Source organism: Carya illinoinensis, chromosome 5 (assembly GCF_018687715.1).
Source record: "Carya illinoinensis cultivar Pawnee chromosome 5, C.illinoinensisPawnee_v1, whole genome shotgun sequence".
In the NCBI taxonomy this organism is placed as follows: domain Eukaryota; kingdom Viridiplantae; phylum Streptophyta; class Magnoliopsida; order Fagales; family Juglandaceae; genus Carya; species Carya illinoinensis.
Window position 1 is genome coordinate 37,667,147 of NC_056756.1, and position 22,776 is coordinate 37,689,922.

Below are 22,776 nucleotides of genomic sequence, written 5' to 3' on the forward strand. Positions count from 1 at the left end.
ATATGTGCGTGGTATTTGCACAACCTATAATTATATCTAGCATTACTCTTACTAATAATTACAATTACAATTTTCTACTACCCTGATTAATTTGCTACTTTTCTATATACATTTAGAGGATGGGGGTTTCGAACTTCAAACCTATATTTTAGAGGTTGAGGGTTATGCCAATCACGTCACAGGCCTTTGGCCGATTAATTTGCTACTTACCAAGCATATATATGACAGCTCACCACTTATCTTTCATAGTAGCAGAATTTTCTTGGCTACAGTTGGTTGAGGTTGGAGACCTCGTGATCAGATCGTCATCAGTTGCATTTTGTTGTGATACGAAGATAACTTTTGATTATTTAGAGAGTTTTAGCACATATACATATTTTTGTTTTGATAAATTTTGTTGGAGTGTATGTCATGTAAATATTCAAGTTTTAGTTGCTCTTATCGAACCTTGAAAATGGAAATTTCTAAATTTCGAATATTTATTATTGGGAATAGCTTGGACATTATGTACAGAGTAATATTACTATGTTCTATAATTTATACCACTCGCTATAGAAAATGGTAGAGGGAATCTAGAGTTTTAGTTTTCCTCTTTTTACGTTTTGGAGCGCTATTTTGTTTTAAATCATCTAGTCGTTAAATTATTAAATAAAACTAAAATATGGAATTAAGTTACGTTTATTTAGTAAAAATAATATATCTAAATAGGAAGTAAAATATTTTCACTTTTCATTTTTCTTAATTTGTGTTTCTTTGGTTTATCAACTTATTATATTTCTAGTTTTGTAACAAGAAAAGAAGTTATTCAACATCCTTTTAATCCACAATGTCTCTTTGGCCTTTTTATTTTTCTAAAAGAGATGATATCTCTTCATGGGTTAGAATCTTTGACCTCACCCTTCTATATGTTACTAAAAATAGAAAAACATACTAAATTGACTCCTTTTTGTTTTAAAAGTAAAAATTGTCATGAATTCAACTTGTGGGTTGTATGGTATGGGCTCATTAGCCCTTCTATGTCTTATTTATATGATTATCATCTTTCACTATTTCAATGCATTTCCACTCTTTGTTTAGAATGGTTCTCTAATTCGAAGATATATATATATATATATATATGAACCTTAAAATGTTTAATATTCTTCTTATGAAGATTTCAAATAATGATAACCTCATATAAGTATTTGATATTGTATCTCTCTCTTCAAACTAGACCATTCAATTCAGTAGAAAATTGAAGAGGATCTTGATCCTTACTTAAGTGACATTTGAATAGGGAGTTGAGATGATATGAGTTGAGATAAAAAAATTAAAAATTGAATAAAATATTATTAAAATATTATTATTTTGAGATTTGAAAAAATTAAATTATTTATTATATTTTATGTTAAAATTTGAAAAATTATAATAATGAAATACGATGAATTGAAATCACTTCTCAATCTAAATGGAGCCTTATTAATAATTACCAATAGAGAATTAAAGAGAATCTTGTTCCTTACTTTTTTTCTTTTTACCATCAAAACTGTATTTACTATGATGACAAAACAAATATCATCAACGAATGAGCCCTTTTGTTAACTTTTTTTTTTTCTTTTTACTATCAAAACTGTATGACAATGATGACAACACAAATATCATTAACTAATGAGCCCTTTTGTTAACTCAGTTGTATGACATCGATAAGATGTCCTAAGGCGCAATTTAGATAGTGATGTAAAGTGAGGTGGTCGGTTTTAGATAAAAATTAAAAGTTGAATAAAATATTATTATAATATTATTTTTTTAATATTATTATTATTTTGAGATTTTTTTGAATTGTTTATTATATCTTATACGTGAATTTGATAAAATTATAATGATGAAATAAAATGAAATAATTTTACTATCTAAGGTTTACTTTCTCAACTTTTAACGCATCCACCTTTTTAAAAAGAAGTTAACTTTTACATTATTACCACAAAAAGAAAACATCTAATCCTATGAGTTATTCTGTCTATGCGCAATGAATGAGTACAAAAACTGTGGAAACATGCTGATTAAAGTGATTCAGTAATGACATTCCTTAAACAATGATCTTGGGGTTCTTAACCAGATCCTACTAAAACCTTGATAAATACAAGCTAGCTAGATGTTAGGTAATGGTCATATGATCATTGTCGGGGAATTGCATTTAGATCTCTGAACAAAACTCTGCCAAGTTCACCAGCAGTTGTTTCCTTGTCCTGCCTCACGTATGGAAACAATTTCTGCAATCTTTGCATGGAAATTTTCGTGTTTTCTTGGTTGGCATAGTCCTTGAAGAAAGATAGTAAAGAGGTTCAAGTGTCTTAGATTATCTAATATGAAGGTATATAAAAACAACATTAAATGTTTAGATATGATCCATACCATCTGAAAATTCTATATGAACATCATTAAATGTTGTAGACCCACATCAAATGAGATATAGTAGATAATTAAATTTGATCAGAAGATTAAAAAGGATATCTATTCTTTTCTCGTCCCATAAAGCAGGTTAAGTAAACCAACAACCAACCCTGAGAAATTGATGTTTGTCCTATAGTAACTAATCATGCAGTTTGCTCTCAATGTCTCCTAATTGCGCTACCTCAGTGCCTTGTAAATGTTTCATTATTTTGCTCTTTTTCATGTGACTTGCCTTGCCTGTTCATGCTTTTGATGATCATGATGCCCATCTCCATCAAATCAAAGTTAATTACTTTGCTTTGGCTTTACACACAAAAACTTCATGCCTCGTGAGCGTCATATCAAACAGAGTTGCATTTCAACTAAATCCATAAATATTGGTAATGATAGATCCCTAGAAAATACATATGCCAATTTATCAACGCCACAACATTTCATATCATTGTCAGCTTTCAACCATTCTACTTTATGCAGACTTCTATTATTAACAACTGTATAACAAACACTAGGTTGTAAATTAAATGTGGCACACATTACTCGAGAGCCCACATTTGGGATTTTGAGGTGACCATCTTGGATTTCTGCTTCATTTTCAAGGATAAAGTTATATTTGAAACCTCTGCATTGAATCTAAACCTCTGTTTCATAAACATTATCAACAGTAACTCTCACTAGGTAACCAAACATTAGGTTGCAATTGTAAAGCACAAGTACTGCAATAAAGTGAAGTCTATGAGAAGATCAGGTTATACCCATTTTAAATTTTACATTGATGTCTGCCGTCCAAAGTGGGAGGGAATCCAAAGTGCCAAATTGAAAGATGGCTTTCACTCACCAAACAAGCAATGGAAAAGCAGAAACCATATTCTTGGTTCTTTTCACTTTTATTACTTCCTAATCATTTTGCTACAATTATAAACGTGTAAAGAACTACAGAAAAATCTGTATATACACAAGGAAAATACAATTACATATATGTTAAAACTCGGAAGGAAATCATATGGAGCTTATAACTACCAATGGTAACTCATAAACAGTGATGTTAGACTAAAAATTGGGAGTAACTTTGTTAGCAAACAATCGCTATCTAAGAAGTGAAGGAGTTCAGAGTAAGATGTTTTCGGCAACCAAGCATCAACATATTGCATTCAACCACCAGTATGAGCAAATGAATCCATTTGGTAGATAATGACCCGCCACGCGCTCCCACGTCGACCCGAGTTAAGACTTGGCCCTACCATGAGATGGATTAGAAATGGCAGACAAGTAATTCAATCATTCAGAGCAGCCAAGACATTGTCATGGCCAAGTTCCCCACCATTTTTTCCCAAATGAACTCCAACCACCAGCTTTGGAATCCCTCTTGTATTCTAAAGAACAAAAGAAAATGGTTATACAAGGCCCCACAGGCACCTGCATTATACATTGATAACATCTCAAATTGGCACCTTCAAACACGACTTTACACCTCTTTTCTGGGCCAAGCAGACAAAACTTCTCGGAGTAGCAAATCAGATTGCAAATTGAGCTAAGTCTCCAGATAAGCTCGCCTCAGCCACTTGCTCATTCCATTTGGATATATTATATTACACCCATGGAACTGATGCCACTTGTCATGGACTAGATCCCCCATGAGACACCTGATATCTGAGAAGTGGCCCGCTGTAAAAACCTAAAATTGTCAAGATCATCCACATTGCACATGGCTACTAAATGTTGAAACCAGAACCTGTTGCGGTGGTTGACATTGCCAATATAATCACTTGTCTCCTTTCCCAACATCAGATTTGCAGTGTGGGGTAGTCAACCAAAGCTATCACTAAAGGTTAAGTGACTTTACATTTGCACTAAACATTTTTAGTGCCCAACCAAAGGAATCAAAATGCTGATTCTCTGAAAACCCCCTGCCAAGCGCTGAAATTTCAAAGTGGTACTGGTAACCCATAATTGTGGAATGACTTTATCCGTCCATCCCAGCCTGCAGTCACAATGACTAGACCCCACGCATGAGAACTGGATGTGTTCTGGCAAGAGGTTTTCAGAAACTTGTATTGAGATTTATGCAATATAGATGGTTTAGCCGTTGGACTTGAAGTAGGAAGCTTTTCCTCTGGCCAAGTTGCAGATCCCTTTGGAAAAGACTCTAAGAGGAATTCTTGGCTCAGAGAGAAACAAGCAGGAGAAGAAAAAGGGAGGGTTTCTGCCTGATTTTCATCCAAGACTGGAGATTGCCTTCTATTTACCGAGTTCTCACATTTCAGACCACGCCAAGGTATTGCAACAGATGCATTGGTGGAGAACCGTTCACAAGACCTTATCTTTTTGGCTTGGAGGAGACCAGAATCTTCCTGACTACTGCTGTTCCATAAGTATACATTAGAATCCTCACAAGCTGATACAATGTGTTTTCCGTTTGAAGTGAAAGCCGCAGATATATGGTTTCCAGCCTTATGATGGCCTAAAGAGAGAAGACATGGAAAATTTAGAACTAATACATCATGCATTGATGAAGGACAGAACATCATAACAAACACATTGGAGATCAGAGTTGATAAAATCAAAAAATTAGAATCATCAATTGATGATCTGTGAATATTAGTAAAATGGTTTGAGTTAAGATGTTTCGTGGAATTTTGTGGAATTTTGAAAAATGAGAGAAAAAATGGAATAAAAATATTATAAAGTTAAAATATTGTTAGAATATAATTTTTTTATATTATTCTTGTTTTGTGATTTGAAAAAGTTGAATTGTTTTCTGTGTTTTGTTTGGAAGTCTGGGACAGTTGTAATGATTAGGTAATGATTAGATGAAAAGGTTAAAGATTCGAAATTGAAAAGTGTTTGTGTTGTTGTGTTTGGATATTGAAATGAGATGAGATGAAACGAGATGAGACGAGATAGGATGAGATAAGATGGGAGGCTCTTATTATCCAAACCAGGCCTAAATAGAATTCTGATTTTGTAATTTAAACAAAAAAAAAAAAACAATTAATTTGTTGCATAGCTTACAGAAGGTACTCAATTGCCGGTAAAAAGCCTCAATGTTGAAAACCATGAAAATCTACCATCTTGAATTAATTTGAGGAAAACACATGAAAGAAGGACATACCCTTGTATTTGCCAATCACAGTATAGCCATGAAGAATTCGGACTTGTGAATCAGCACATGTGACCATGACTTTGCTAGAGTCTTGAGGAAAAAACTGAAAGCAAAATACACATAATAAGGGACAACTGTACCTTACAAGGGATAACTAAAATAAAGAATCAAAGGAGCGAACCAAGAGCAATGTTAGAATAACTACCTGGAAGCCAATTATCCTTTTGCAGGGTGATCTTTTTTTACCGTGCAACCCAACTTGAGCATCCAACTCCAAGTGATTATCTGATCCAAGTAAACAGAGAGCCAATTGGTTAATTGAGCCTATACTCCGAATTTTATCAAATGTAAAGGTCAGCCATCCAAATTCTACAACAATTATAAAGCCAGAGCAGTTTCAGCAGAAGTCAAATAAGCACAGGTTGGAATATGTTGACCCTATTACTTCCTTCTCAAAAGCAGATTTCTCAGCCAACCAAATGCAAGATGTAACACAAACAATGGAAATCATTGTTCCAAATGCCATGATAAGCATATTAACGAAGCTAAGACCTAATTTTGAGAATAATGTAATCCGAATCGTCTTATCCTTAATAAGCTTAGTTTAGCTAAGCCACCACCTCACAACCCTAAGTTCCCTATTGACACATTATCAGCAAAGGGCATGTCCACAATTTTGAGAATGTATCTGGACTGCTTTGTAGAGTACTGCACATGCATCCCGACTAGCTAACTTTCATCTACCACAAAAGTAACAAAGTCTAATTAATTGAAGGTTCTAAAGATGGCTCCAATCTTCTATATTTGGAAACTCCACACCTTACCATAAATGCACAAATCTTTACTTGCATAAAACAAACTTTTTGAACCTAAAACTACCCAATTATATTGTTTCTACCCAATCAATTAAGGTCCTTCGCATAACCTTCCCATCATATAAAGCATACCCGTGCAAGAGGTTAGAAAGAGTTTTTTTTTTTTTGGATAGGTAAGAGGTTAGAATAAATACTGATATAGAATCACCAAACTATCATAACAAATTAGAAAGGCAGCATACAAATTATCATACAACTCATCAATTTCATACAAAGAATTATTTATATCTAACACCTGTAACTTTACACAGAGGAAGAAAAAGTTAAAAATAGGGTACGGGTGCAAGCAATAAATAACTGAAAATTCTAGGATACCTGATATGTTGTAAAAGCGGCAAATGCCACTCAGAGAGCCAACGATGCCACCCTGCAGTAGAAAGAAAGAGAGTCTTAATAAAATATCTGTTACCATGGATCCCCCTTTCTAAAAGAAACAGGATCAAGAAAATCACCAAACCTTTCCGTCAGGGCGATAACACACTGCAGTGACAATCTCTCTTATATCAGACCAACCAACAACTTGACAATTGGGAATAGCCCAAATGCGAACTTTCCCATCTATTGAACCAGTCATGAAGTAGTTGTCATCAACAGGATTGAACTGAACGCTGGTCACTGCATCAAGTCAAAATTAATGTAAAAATAGTGTGAATACCTCATACATATTGTCTATTTAAAAAAAAAATAACACCTTACAATAACACACAGATACTGGCACGATATTTATTCAACCATGGCTAATTCCTCAATTGGCAAGATAGTTTTAGAATGAAAAACATCTAGAAGCATACCATAATTACTGTGTGAAAACACTTTGAGGCAATGATCGCATCCTACTTGCCATAGACGAACAGTTTTGTCGATCGATGACGAGAGCAGATGCTGCATAAAAACAAACATCGCATTTTTGATAAGTTAAAAACAAACATCGCATTTAGTTAAAATAAATAAAAATAGCCTTATTTCATTCAAAAAATTAAATTTTGTGAGTACTTATAAAATTACATTGGCATTCAATAATCACTTACATTATTATTTGACCATGAGAGATCCGAGATCTCGCCACTGTGCCCATGGAACTCATGCAATGGTTTCTCCAATATCCGGAAGACTTTAGGGGGGAAAATCACACATGCTGAGTCTGAGGTTTTCCTCAGGCTCTTCAATTTACCCATTTTCTCTCTATCCACAGAGAGGGCTTTCAGTTCAGAGAGATGATCTACTGTGAAATATATGCAGGATGGATCTATTTCTGGGATGTCAAGTTCATTGGATCTCTCATCTTCCACCACCTGCCACAACCGCACAATCCCATCTTCACCAGCGCTTGCAAGGTACTGCCCATCAGGACTAAATTTCATAGTCAAAATTGGACCCTCATGGGCTTGGATATCTTGTCCCATATAAAGAGCTGAAAGTTCTTTCAATCGCTTCCTGCATTGGCGAACGTTAACCCTTTGAACTCTTGACCGTTGTATTGCCTCATTCCCACCAGGTCTTAGTTGATCAGCTTTCCCTTGACTATTAACAACACATGCCATGGAACGTAATCGACTCCACCACCCATTCTTAGTTCTCTTCATCGAACCCACCAAGTTGTTTGTCTCCTCAGCTTCCCTCTCAATCAGTTGTTGAAATGAAAGGGACGACCCAGAAGTGTTCTCGCACTCTTCAACCCTAACAGATTGGCCCAAGCCAACTTCACCAAAGTTCACATCTTTGCAAACAAAATTCTCCTTTGACTGATAAGTCATCGAAGAGTGACTCGAACAAAACTCATCTTCGGAACCTGAGGTCCTCAACACAGCACCACTACTCTCTCTGATTCTATCAATCACTTGGTCTGGTACATCACTACATACATCTGCTGAATTCTCCCGTGCAATGCCATCTAAACCCAATCCCATCCAGTCCAAAAACTTACTACGACGCTCTGTTACACTTCCAGGGCTCCGATTCCATATGTCATAAGGACAAGTATCAAAAGCTCCGAAGTTAAAACTAGAAGAACTAGACTGAGATATCTCAATGCTATCGGAAGTTGCATCTGAGATCGATGCCATCTCCTCTTGAGCATCGAAAAATCTATATTCTTCATCTTCACTCAAGCTACCCATTATTCTTTGTGTTTAATCCATGAAATCCCACCTCAAGAAGCCAACATTTTAAGCCCTAGGCAATGTGCCGAATCCTAAATTCCCTCCGAACAAGCAACCCCTCGAAAAACTATAAAACAAAAATTAAAAATGGAAAAACACGAAAATCCAAGATTAGTGTGATATAAATATTATATTGAAGTAAACAGCAATGAGAACGATAACAATGAAACAAAAACCAAGAGATCCAACATGGATCCCAATCCACACCCATTGAACCTGGTCTGGGTCACATTGAAAACCATAATTTTAATACACAAACAAGACCCAAAAAAGGTAAAAACATAAATAAATAAATAAGTCATTCGAACCCAAGAATTTTGCAGCAAATTAAGGATCCAATACACTTCTCAGCACACAGAGAAAAAATCCACTAACGAATCTGAAGATCTTACGATTTCACTTGAAGAAATAAATCAGACAAACGAGCGTTTATGCCAAAGAAAAGTTATTCACAAAAAAAAAAAAAAAAAAAAGTAATAAGAATGTGATTTTAGTTTTAGAAACTCTAAAATTTTTCTTACATGGGACTGTTTGTAAGAGATTTCTTTGGAACTGAGGAGGACGTAGATCGAAGCATCCACGGATATTTAGAGCTTTGAGTACATCTATCTCTCTCTCTGGCTCCCTCTGTTTCTATCTCTCGAGGAAGCAGAGAAGCATCGCAGATAAAATGAAAAACAAGATAAAAAATAATATTTATCTCTGAACAAATAAGCTACTCATTAATAAATAGAAAAATAAATAAATAAATAAACTAGACAAGGGTAAAACAGGAAAGAAGATTCATTTCCTCGTTCTTCGTGAACGGATGGCCCGAGAAACGAGATTTCGAGAGTAGACTGTGTTCGTGCTTGTCTTTGTTTTTTAATTTTTTTTTAAATACAGTTTAATATTTTTTAATTTATTATTCTGGAATAATCTTTTTCAGCAAAGTTTTCTGAACTTGACCATTCTTAGCTTTGATAGAAAGGTCAGATGGTATAATTTTATCGATATTATGTATTTTATTGTATTTTGATTGATAAATTACCCACTTTTTGAATGGTCAATAGAATATAATATATGTTATATGAATCTAGATTAAGGGTTGTATAGATAGTAACATATCATATGGATAAAATATTATTAAAATATTATTTTTTAATATTATTATTATTTTAAAATTTAATAAAAAATTAAATTATAATTTGAAAAAATTAAATTATTTATTATATTTTATGTAAAAATTTAGAAAAATTATAATGATAAAATGAGATGAAACATTCTTTAAATCCAAACGAGTTTTAAATATTAGTTTAAGAAGTTTATCAAAAAATAAATAATAAATAAATTTTGTAACCAAATTTAAACATATTTAAATTGACCATTAAAAAACCATTATAATTTCTAATTTTATTTACTATACTGATTCAAGAATATCTCATAATTAGATTATTTACAATCTTAAAATGAAATTATAGAATTGTTTTGGTAGTTAGAAATTATTAAAAAAAAATTAAAAATTAGAGATTCACTTATTAATGGTAGAAATGAGTCTTAGCTGGAACAATGTGAAACTAAGATATTGGACATTCTTTTGAAGATATATTTCTATAAATTAAGATTGCCATTAATTGTCTGATTATCTTTTTTTGCAAAAATCATGAATTAGGCAAACATCCTAACACCCAAAGAAAGGAATTTTCCATAATTATCCTAAAAATAAATAAATTGAAATAAGTGAACATTATATTTAAAAAAAAACGTAATAATTAAAAAAGGGATTATTAATAAATTTATGTATTTTTAAAAAAATAATATTTAAAAAAATATATATATATATATAATTAAAAATATATATATACCTATCAATTCTGCAATCGATATCAATACCAGTAGCAGACTCAATAAATTATTGGTTGCAATGTGGCAATAATTTTATTCCCACTTCCTTTCACAAAATTCAAGTGGGGGTAGGCCGTAGGTCACTAGTCATAGTCACTAGCCTTACCCTTTCCACTCGAAGAAGTCAATGACAAAAATTTTGACCCAATTTTTCTTGTTGAGGCAAAAGGGGAATTATTTAATTCTCTTGAGGAAAATACATATAATTAAATTATGGGAAATTGATCACTGTCTAATGGACTGGTCAACGGTCAGAGATCATGACCCATACATTGTTTTTATTCTCTTCTAAAATCGGTGGTCTTTGGGACTATGAATGTCAAATTTTCATCCTCTTTCTTAGCTCATTTTACATTTGGCAGGGTATAGGCATGGGCAGTTTCTATATATCACAGCCTTTACCCTATCCAATTTCAGTCTCAATATACTCAAAACATTTACACACTTTCATGCCTGCCCTTTGAGGCCTCTATGGGGGTATGGGTTTTCTTAGTTCAATTATGTATTCATTATCGATTAATTTCGTATCACTAAAAGAGATCCATTTCATTCATAAAGGCATATTCGGGAATCAAAATAACTAACAGGAAAGAAGCTTAATATGATATGTTAAATTATAAAATATATTTTATTATTAAGTAGATCTAATATATCATTTTAAGTCACGTCAGTATATAGACTTACTTTTGTAAGATTTTTATATAGTTCTAACACTGAGAAACAACATTCTAAACTACTCTCGAAAAAATTTGTATGTATATTAATATATATAGCATGTGGGTGTGTGTTGTGAACTTGTGATATCCTAATCATAGGAGTTAAGTAGACGACATTGCTAGTTAAGCTAGTGGCTAGTGAAGTAGTAATTAGGTTTTCTTGATTAGGTTTATGTCTCCCTTAAAGCCATAAATCCCCAAGAAGTCAAAAAGTAAAAAGAGGTTGTTGTTCCCAAATAACCAGGCAATTTACCTCAATCTTGCTTTGATGATGATAGCCCTAGCTATATTGATAATCATTTTTCCCCCTTATAATTCAAGCAATTAGCCTTCACTTCACACTTTATATCAAAGTTCCGGCTTTTGGTCTTTGTCTTGATGTACAAGAGAACAAGCTTTCTTTGGAAAGGCTGTCTACAGCACACAATAAAGGTAACAGAAAGCAAGCAAAGGATTATTTACACAGGTGATTAATTAATTAATATCATCATCTCTCTCTCTCTCTCTCTCTCTCTCTCTCTCTCTCTCTCTCTCTCTCTCTCTCTCTCTCTCTCTCTCTCTCTCTCTCTCTGTGGTTATGAGAGATCATAGCCCTTAGGGTAATGCATTGCCTCAGCTAATTCTTTTGTTTTGTGCACCTTTTACTTTCATGACTTTTTTGTGTTATTGTAGGCTGTACAAGTTGAAGTCTCTCTCAACGCCCAACATTCAGACAAGGTTGATTGTACGTGCATTGTAGAGGGACAAACCTGCATTTTTCTTTTCTTTTTTAGCTTTAACTTTAGGGTGATTATGTTAACTCTTTATGCTTCAATCACACTTTACCACCATTAAATATTATTCTATTCTTGAACACAATACCCACTTATAATTCCTAATAATCAACTTCTAAAGTTTTTGTAATTTAGCGAGAATTTAACGTAGCGAAGAAGTGAAAGAGATCCTGAATTCAACCATTCTCGCAAATGAAATGATTAAAATATTGTTAATTTCTTTTATTTTTTTCAATATCAAGAACATTTTGGTCATCTTATACCATTGTAGTTTGGTGGTGCATTGGGAATGTGGTGCTAATTTAGGTTGATATAGTGTAATTTAGGCCTTTTTTTTTTAATGAAGTATGTATTAGCACGTCATTCTTTTTCTTTTTCTTGTTTATTTAACCGATTTGAGACATGAGCGCAGGATGGCACCAATTCAACTCAAAAAGAAAAAAGGGATTAATACTAGAAACCATTAAAAGTTTAATTATTGTTTAGCCTAAAATATTCTCCTATTTGTCAATGTGAATGATGCAAGGATGACGCTAAGATACTCTGTAAATAGTAGTGAAAAAATGATAAAAATTAATAATAAAAATTAATAAAAAAATATTAAATAATAATAAAAAATATGTAAAAAGTAATGATAAAATATTAAATATCAAACACAACCTAAGAGTACGTTTGGGTAGTGAAATAATCTCAAATGATCTGTAAACAGTAATGAAAATGTGATGAAAATGTAATAATAAAATATTAAATATTAGTAATAAAAAGTAATGATAAAATATTGAATAGTAATGGAGCAATCGCACTATCCAAACACAACTTAAAATACATCATATATGTGCTTTAAAATCGTCATGCACGAGCAAACTTGCCTCGTGCGGCCCTGCCTCTACATGAATTAAGCAAAACCCCAGTAGAAGTCATTATAAAACTTTTTCTTTTCTTTTTTATTAAAAGAAATAAAAAAATAAAAAAGAAAGCATTCAGTGATTCATGCAAGCATGCACATGAAAACTTTTGTAGGATGAGCTTTTCCATTCTGGCATTGGGTCTTGAATACAATACGTGTTGGTGTTTCTGGTTTTGGTGCATTAAGATGGTGCAAAAGTTGGTGTACGTACCAAAAACCAAAACAAGGGTTATAGTTTAAAGGGGGGAAAAAGACTTCGACAAGATTCATCTACTTAGTAAAATGATTTGTGCATGTCTCAATGTAAGAATAGAAGAAAATGACTTTTTGTATATACATTACATTTCAATGTACAAAAATATTTATACACAAAAAGATATTCTTTACAGTTTTACAATGTAAAGTGGGAATGCATAGATTACGGGATTATCCTACTAGTTTCCTTCTTGAGAATATGACTTGTGTTGTATATTTGTAACAGTTGGATCCTTATGAATTTGAACTGAATTTACAGAAGCTAAAGTTACGAAGAGAGCTATACTCTTAAAAATTTTTGGCTGTATTAGACTCTTGAGATCTTCTGTAATTACTCTAATACTCAATACCTGTCATTTGAAAAAAAAAATAAGACAAATATTCAATTTTTATTAATCATTAGCATTAAATTAAAATGATTACTTATCTGTACATATCATTATTCTTTACTTTATAACTTAGCTAGCTTGTCATTACCTGCATGACGAGTATGAGTTATAAGTGCAAGAAACATTCCTTATTCGCAAGAACATAATTTATTTTGAAGGCCTACTTCTTAAGCAACAAAATCCATATCTTGAAACAATTCCCCACGCCCACCCAAGATTCTAGCCCTACAAAATAACTCTCCCTTGCTCAATCCATAGTATTCTTCCAAGGTGATCTGCATTTCTCAAACTGCACCAAATTCTCTTAACAGTTGACTCCCCCCAGCCCTATATATACTCATTCTTTGTTTTTTATGTTCTACATGATTGTATTGATCATAATTCATAGTTCCCCATAAGTGTGTATAAGCGATAATAGTTGGCATACATTAGAGATTGCAGGATGCATCTCCTTTAGCCAAAACTCTCTCTCTCTCTCTCTCTCTCTCTCTCACTCTCTCTAATTTCTAGAGCACATGCATGATTGGTGTGTTAAGTTACTCCATAAATTGGAAGTTGACTGCATGTATAGAATAAATAAGCGGCAGATGATTGGTTGGTAGCTGTATTATGCAGATATTCATTTATTAAGTTTCTTTGAATTTTCGGGCCGACAAATCTGAATGTCTTAACTAACTGTTGATGCTGGCTGGAGAATTATAAACTACTAGGAGGTGATATTTCTGCATTAAATTAAGGAAATTCCTCATGACTTCTTGACTTTATCTGCATTATTGAAAAAGGGAATTTCAAAAGAATATCAGACTTTATCATTTCCTTTTTGTTTCTTCAATTAATCTCTTGCTTTATTCCCATTGTCTCACCAGTGTTTAGTTGTGCATATACATTAATGATCATGAACATGTCTGTGCATATATAATCAAATCTATCTCGTATCATGTAATTAAATTTTTAAAATACATAATAATTATATATATATATATATATATATATATGATATTAGAGTCGAGATTTTGAGTTCAAATTTTAATATTATATTTAAATTAATTGATTAAATATTTCACTTGTTAAATCCGTTCAGTAAATAGAAATTTAGCCTACATGTAAGAAGAATTTTAAAAATATCATTAAATAATTAAATCTATTTATTTTCATCAATTTAAATTTTTAAAATAAATCATCTAGTTAGCACAACTGATCATTACTGTTGAAAAGGAACCGAGGGATTCCATTGCAGTCGACCTCAAGCTGAGAGACGAAAAATATTTCAATAATTAATATTGTCGTTCACGTTCACCTGGGTACTGTTGATAGCACGATGTGACATACTGCTGATGGATAAGTATACTAGCCTTCTCTGCCACTTTGTGTAAGAAATAAACCTTAAAAAGCACCTCTTTTTTTTTTTTTTTTTTTTTTTTTTTTTTTTTTTTTTTAATTTTTTTCTCTTTTTTATATCTTTCTGTCATGGAATATGAGAATTTTCTGCATTTAATTTAATATAAATTATGAAGGATTTTAGGGAAATACAAAACACGCCTACAAAAATATCAACTAATATAATTAGAAATGATAAAAAAAATTCAGATGATTGAACCATATTTTTCAGCATGGAGTAAGATATCTATCAATATCCATCTTAATAGATTGCAGTAGTTTTAAAACACACCTAGGTAGAATTCCAACAAATGAAAAAGAAAATGGAATATGTATGGGAAAAAATTATTAAATACAGCATTCTTTACCCAATATTTTTTTATAAGATAAATCTTATTTATTATCTCTACATCACATATTAATATGTAATTTATCGTTTTTGTTCTACTTAAATATATATATTTAAATATAAATATATGTGTTTAAATAAAAAGATAAAAATAACAAAATATATTGTAATGTATGATATAAAAAATGATAAGTATAATTTTTTTATAATTATATTTAAAACTTTAATAAAAATAACAATCTTATAAAATAATCCGTAAAAATATGATATTCAAAAAGTGCATAAAAGGTTCTTTGTCGTTACGCATTCATTGGGATGATACTTGTTAGGTACTCAGTCGACTAGATCCAGCACTTTAAAAACTTATTATTAATAATAAGAGAAGATGTATGGTAATGAAGAGATAAATTACTGTTTCATCATCAAGAATTTTTATCTCAGGTATAAAATTTTTATCTTATTATTATAATTTTTTTAAATTTTCATATAAAATATAATAAATAATTTAACTTTTTTTTTTATTTTTTTAAATTTTAAAATAATAATAATATTAAAATATAATATTTTAATATTTAATCTTAAGATTCAAAATCCTTATCTGAAAAATCTCAGTAACTAAAAGGTTTTACAAGACAAGTCGACTTAATCACTTTAAGAAAATAGACCTCCTATATAAGGAGGGGACTTTCCACAAGTTTTCTACATATAAACTCCGCTACACATAGACTCTACTAGATCTCTCTTAAGGAAGACATCTTATTCAATCTCTTGAAATCTTATATTTTTCTATTATATTGAGTGATATGTAAGGCCATAAGAGATAATAAAATCATTAATTATAATAAATTTTATCCTCAAATAATCTGTGAATTTAAGTTTTTATATCAAATTTCGTAAATTTTTATGTCTTTCTTTATTTATATTTATTTATTTATTATTTTATAGATAAATACGAAAGAGTATACACTTAAATCACCGTCATGGCCTCGGGATAATATTTTGTTCCGCTCCGGTCTATTATGCGAATTTAAGTCATTAAGAATACTGATGTTGATATCTGTGCTGATGGGCCTCACCATCCAAAGTTTTTCAGTACCACGGCTTGGATAAAATCTATTTGAAATTGTGTGTTTGTAGAAAGATTAGGGCGGTGCAGATAGATTTCCACCGAACAAACTCGAGGTGGGCCTCTGATGGTTGGATTTCTCTGCAAGGTGTTTAATAGGATGGCCATCCACCGCCCATTTTATCTTCGACAATGTACTTTTGTACTTTGTCTTTATTTCATCTTAATTGATCTCGTCTTATTATTATAATTTTTTAAAATTTTTATTTAAAATATAATAAATAATTTAATTTTTTTAAAATTTTTAAAATAATAATAATTTTAAAAAAATAATATTCTAATAAAATTTTATTCAACTTTCATTTCAACTCACCGTCCAAACCGTGCCTTAATAATAACTCCATTTTCCTTTGATCTTGTCTAACATTTGGAATGATATTCTTAATGAAAAATGCTAAAGTTACTTAAGGAAAACTTACAAAAAAAAAAAAAAAAAACTTAAGTATTTACATGTCAGTTATTGATATGTTCAAAATCATGAAATTTGAAAATTAAAATTAAAATTTCAAAAGAAAACTAACAAAATTAGCCCTGTAAATAAAATTGTACGTAAAAGTATAAGTACATGTAGCACTACTCTTATTCAATTTACCTCATTTTCCCTTTTAATATATTTCATGTTTATAGATAAGAAAATATCTTGGCGGATAACCTTATTCTAACATTTGGAATGATATTCTTCAATTTAAACTCATTTACCCTTTTAGTATCTTTCAAGTTTATATATAAGGTAACGCCTTAACAGGCGTCCTTACTTTTTTTGGCTATATGGGTAATAAAATTAGTTTCTCCTCTCTTTGATTTTACTTAAGGATATGATTGGTCTTTTCTCTATATGTCGGGCAGGTATTTTCTCATTTAGTCATTAATTATCTTTTTAAATCTTGGTCTGAATGTATTTAATTTGGATTAGATTTTATTAGTTTTTATGAGTCAGAATTTGAATAAAAAAAATAAAAAAACATTTGTCCCTCCCCTTTATTTTTTTCTCCTATTTTGTTAATAGCTGGGAGGGAACAGAAATGCTTGCGAGGAATAGACAGATTTCCCTTGGCATCAAGTCTACACTTGAAGCAAGCACAAGTTACAATCTTTGCTAGTAGGTCGAAAGTTTAAAGTAATCAAAACATGTTTTGCACAAAATCTTCTTAATCAATGATCATGTATATGAATTAGAATCGTCTAATGTTGAAGATTTTACAAAAGATCTCAATGATTCAAGAAAAATGCCATTCTAATGGGTTAAAACAAGTGAAACAAAAGAATGCGTGCAGATGCGATTAATTTCTCCAACCAGCAACAGTGCTCAAGTAAAAGATCATTGGGATCTCTGTCCTGCTGAAAAATGTCTGGTTAACAATTCAGTAACCTGCTTTGGCAGACAACATAACACCCAAAGGTGAGAAGTGAACAAATATACCAGTTCACAGTTGTATTAGGACCGCAACCTCTGTTGTCTGGGGTGCATCAGATCCAAATCTAATGGCAGTCACATTTTCCAGTAGGAATGTGGAGGACCACTCTTGTGGGTGGGTCATCTGATACAAATTTGGACCATCCTACTATGCTATTTCTTTCTGAAACAATAGGGTGGGGACCCACAGTGATATTGAATGTTACCATCATGTAAATAAATTTGTGTATATATATACACACACATATATGTATAAGCTTATCGATTGACACCCAATACACTGCAGATGTAACTACGAAAACTCATAATAACAATTAATAATAGGATAGGAGGGGCATTGCTGTGTGGGGTCTGGCCTGGAGTTACTTGACAGATAGTTATATTCATACTTGAGTACAACTTGGGATTAGTCAATAGTCATTGAGTTTCACGTACCGTGTGTCATTGGAGCAAAATGCCCTTGGTCATCACAGACCGTGTTTGGTAATTAGAGGTACTACTATTCACCCAGTTCTAGAACAATAGTTGAAGCTGACAAAAATGCCAAACTACTGAGTTATGCTTTCTGGAAAAGCGTATAAAGGAGCCAATCATAATTACCAGAAAGCTATCACTGATATGTTCTTATCCAATCATATTATTGTTTTCAAGGTGTGTAGTGCAAAGAAAAGCTATGCCTTATGTGCAGGTCTCAAGGCACAAAGTGCACAAAAGATCACAAAACATGCAGTTCTTGAAAAATGAAAAGATAGTAGGCTTCAACTTTTGACCTGAACAAAGATTATAGACATAAAAGCACAAGCACGGAACTGGGTAGTAATAACTATACCAACTTCTCAGTTAAACGAGCTATTGTTCTTGAATATTAGCAGTTAGATAAAATAAAGAACTTTCGGTTTAAAACAAAATAGTCATGAGAAACTGAGAAGATAAGCCTGTTAGTGGCCAATGCTTTCATTAACTTGTGCGGGAACTGTGACAACGAAAAAAATGTCAGACAAAATGCTCAGTTGGGTATTCATGCTCATATCCATTGTAATCATAGTACAATCTCTCTCCCTTTGGTATATCTCTGTTTGCAATCAGTAAAACCCGACACTCACCATTGACATCAAATCTCACACATTTGAGGTTCTGCTTCTTTTTCCCATCCCTGCACCAAAGATCAGTTTGCTTCAGTAGATTGCAAAATTATCCCATTTTCTGTCAAGAATTTCTGAGCTTGAAACAGAAATATGATGCTCAATTGGTTGGCTTTAGAGAATATGCATTACACTGTATATGGGCTGTATATGGATGTCGCATGGTAATTAGACAAGTTCAATGTGGCTTATGTAATAACTGAGATGAGTTCTAGGGCAGGAGAGGAAGAGGGGGAGGGGTAGATCTTATGTTTGAATTTAGCCAAGAAAGAAATACACAGTATCTTGTGCTCTGCATTTAAATGAGCCAATTAGTTTCTCCGATCACTTGAAGAAAGGCTAAGAAAGGCTGTCTAGAGTTACCTAAATAATAGGTTTCTATTTTCGCTGCCACTTGTGGCACACTGACAGCAATATGTACCAACACGTGCTAGGATGCTAATTAGCTATGACAAAAACTTGCTCAGAATGGCATAACAGTCCATAAATGACAATCCAATATACTATATAGGGTAATGAATCCATGTGATCTCTCTGTCCCAAGATGAAGGCTACAGCAAAGGGTATTATTTTATAACTAAGGTTGGCTTAAAGGAAGAAAAAGCAAGATTTGAGATGGAAGATGAGCTTACGGCGTATGATTGTTAATGCCATTGATGAAACGAGCAATGTTACTGTGCTTGTCAGGACAAATGACAAGCCTTTTTGAAGGATTGCCAGCAGAAAGCAACGTCATCATGCTATCACCATCATCATTCTCGCGATTCTTCAAGTAATCAACGTCTCCAACATATTCAGTAATTATAGTTAAATCCTTTATAAACCTGTCTGCCTCAACAGTGAACCTGTTAAATCAAATAAGATTACTGAGCTAGGAGCCTAGTAACCCAAATGTGTAACAATCAAGCAAAGGCAGAAATATTAACTTAAGACATATATTAGAATGTACACATACTCCTACTTATGTATGCTTACCCTTCATGAGGATCAAAAACAACCATGAGGGGTGGCCATTCCCCTCTCTCCATCATGCTCTTGCACAACTTTAAGGTTTCAGTATCTTCCTTTGATAAGACCTGTGAGGCAGTCACGAAAAATTAGTCTTAGACATTGGTCAGTCAATTCCTAAACCTTACCGCAAGCAACAAAGGAGTATTTCATACGTGTCTTTCTATTTCATACCAAAATGCTAATGTCAGCTCATATGCATCAGTAGGCAATTAAATCATCATATAAAAGGTTATAGTAGGACAGTTAATTTATTATCATTGGCCCAAACATCAATGCACCGACATGCTGTTCAAATGAAAAATGAGACGTTCCAGATTAGAGAATCCTTGAATTGCTACTATCTTGCTAGACATCAAAATTGTTATAGCATCAGTATGCCTATTACAAATTAGAATTTACATGAACCAAGTTGTAAAAACTCATCCAACTGCTTTCCTGCTTACCTGCATTCCTCCCTGCTCAAGGGCTGCACGATTAGCTGACCTTGGCGCCATGCCTGGCATGTAAGTGAGCTCATTTCTAAATTCTGTCCCAGTGGCTATCAATGCCGTTGCAAGTGACGCCATTTGCTCCAATCTCCTTGCAGGATCCTCGCTCGGATTGAATGGTAACAACCTCCTTTTCTTTTTTGACATCACTAAGCTACCAGCCCGCTTCCTTTTCTTCCTATAATCTAAAAGATGGGAAAAATCCTTTTAGTTTCAAACTACTGGGGAGAGAAGGAAAAAAAGCGCAAATTTAAGAAATATGAGTCCTCCTGAATGATGAAAAAAATACCTTGACTTAGTTTCTGTGTTGAGTCTGAAGATCTTTGAATGCGAAAGAAATCAACAATTTTGGTTTGAACTAGGGGAAAGGCTGCACATTAAATGGAAGAAAAACAATTAGTATGGGAAACTGAGACAAAATACAAAATAAATGATAAAAATACTACAAGTTGCTGAACATGCAAAGAAATTAAAGCTTGTGATTCCTTAATTCCGTTTCCCAATTATGCTCGGAGAAATGATACAAATTAATGCTACTAGCAGGAATGGAAAAGTAAGGGTTGCAGATTTTGTTTTATTATCTAACAAGAAGAAAATAACCAAAATATATTAAGAAAATCCGAGTGACATAAAAGTGGCAATTTGATCCGTAAGAAATTATCTGGAACAAAGCAGTGACAATCACGAAACAATTTGGGCATGGAAAGCAAAATGCGAATGACAAGGATGGAATCAACCGCCACAATTTCATGAATCAAACAAAACAATGGGATCAAAGCCCATAAGTGGGGAAATACAATCGTTCAATAAGATCTATGAATCAATCACCCAGATGGGGATCAAATAAGCTGAATACGTGAAAACAATAAATGCCCAGAAGTTAACCCACTGGAACGAAGTCATTGACATTCCAAGTTAAAATTCGAAATAAACAAAACCAAAATAAAAAAAGCAAGAACTTTTAATAATAAAAATAGTAATAATAATAATTATCATCCCTAATATCAATCCGACATGGTACTACTGAAACAAGTATTGGATAACCCAATCAAAACACCAATTAAAAAAGAAAAAGGATTGGCCGGAAATAACCCATAGACAAGAAACTGAGCATATATAAAATAAATCGATCAAGTTACGAATCCATAAAATGCGATAGATCCGCCGAAAATAAAAGAAGATCGAAAATCAGAAGCCCATGAACGTACAGTTCAATTGTATCTGGTGCTTGGAGCAAGAGGGACAAAACCACGACCCCTTAGGCACGGAAACAAGAATGGGTCTGAGGCAAAACAGATGGTATCCTTGATCGCACTTGTCGCAGAGAAGAAGCTTGGCGGGGAAATCGCCAGACCCGCATTCCTCGCAGTAAACGTCATTGTCTTCAAGGGGAGATTTTGGGAGCGGCTTCGGAGCCAGAGTCCTGCGCCTCAGTACCATTCTTGCTGGTTTGGAAGCCATAGCTCGACAGCGAGAACGAGAACGAGAGCGAGAGCGAGAGCGAGTCGAGGGTGTATTATTATTATTATTGTATTAACGAGTATTTGTCTTAATATATGAATGTGCGAAGCCGAAGTTTGCGCGCTATTTTGGTTTCGCGGGGGAATGGGTTTTGTTCTTTTTTATTTTTTGGCGCCACCACTGTTTCAGAGGCTGGGGCCGCGCTGCCCATTTTGAGCTACTACTTTCGGTTCATCTTTAATGGGCCTGCTACTCATCCACTATTATAACGGTAATTTTTATTTATTTATAACAACGAGATATTTTATTAAGGGTTAGTTTGTTTATATAAAATTAAATTACTTTTATATAAAATATAATAAATAATTTAAATTTTTTAAATTTTAAAATAAAATTAATATTAAAAAATTATAATATAATAATATTTTATTTAATTTTTAATAAAATATTTCATCTTATCTCATATGAACTATGTAACCAAACTATACTTAGGCTACAGACAAGATGCGGTGATTTATACCATTCCATAACATTCTGACATGTTTGCATTTCAAGATGAGAAGAGTATAACTACCCTCATGTAAGCAGATCCGATACATCCCCGTTGCTCTCCCCCCCTTCCCTCGCCTCTCTCCCTCTCTCTCGCCAAACGTTTGACCTCTTTTTTCATTTTCTCCGTTAATTTTGGTTGCTCAATTGAATTGTTACTCTGGGTTTTAGCTTAAAACATGAATAGTATTGTGTTTCAGGTTCAGTTAATTGTGTTTGTGTTTGGGCAATGAAAATGAAAGATACAAATTTTTTCGATTTTTTCCTTCATTTTCTTAGAAACCAAACAAAGCCCTAAACTGTTATTTCGGAGTTCAGTTGCATTACCTTTGGTTTTGATATGGTTAACTCTTTTGGATATAAGTAATAAC

At 32.8% G+C, this 22,776-nt stretch overlaps 2 protein-coding genes across 2 annotated transcripts; both read right to left on the minus strand.

Annotated features, from left to right (window-relative positions):
• Nucleotides 1–3,276: 3,276 nt before the first annotated feature.
• LOC122310978 (WD repeat-containing protein YMR102C-like) lies at nt 3,277–9,248 on the minus strand. Its single transcript, XM_043125282.1, has 8 exons — nt 9,086–9,248; nt 7,434–8,631; nt 7,197–7,287; nt 6,863–7,020; nt 6,721–6,772; nt 5,736–5,815; nt 5,540–5,633; nt 3,277–4,888 (listed from the first exon to the last, which is right to left on the minus strand). Exons 2-8 carry the CDS (start codon nt 8,520–8,522, stop codon nt 4,353–4,355), a joined length of 2,100 nt encoding a protein of 699 aa, XP_042981216.1. The 5' UTR covers nt 8,523–8,631; nt 9,086–9,248; the 3' UTR covers nt 3,277–4,352.
• Nucleotides 9,249–18,564: 9,316 nt separating this feature from the next.
• On the minus strand, nt 18,565–21,920 carry LOC122309280 (histone-lysine N-methyltransferase ATXR6). The gene is made up of 6 exons (XM_043122685.1): nt 21,604–21,920; nt 20,685–20,765; nt 20,351–20,580; nt 19,872–19,972; nt 19,529–19,741; nt 18,565–18,907 (listed from the first exon to the last, which is right to left on the minus strand). Exons 1-6 carry the CDS (start codon nt 21,854–21,856, stop codon nt 18,748–18,750), a joined length of 1,038 nt encoding a protein of 345 aa, XP_042978619.1. The 5' UTR covers nt 21,857–21,920; the 3' UTR covers nt 18,565–18,747.
• Between the last annotated feature and the right edge of the window lie 856 nt (nt 21,921–22,776).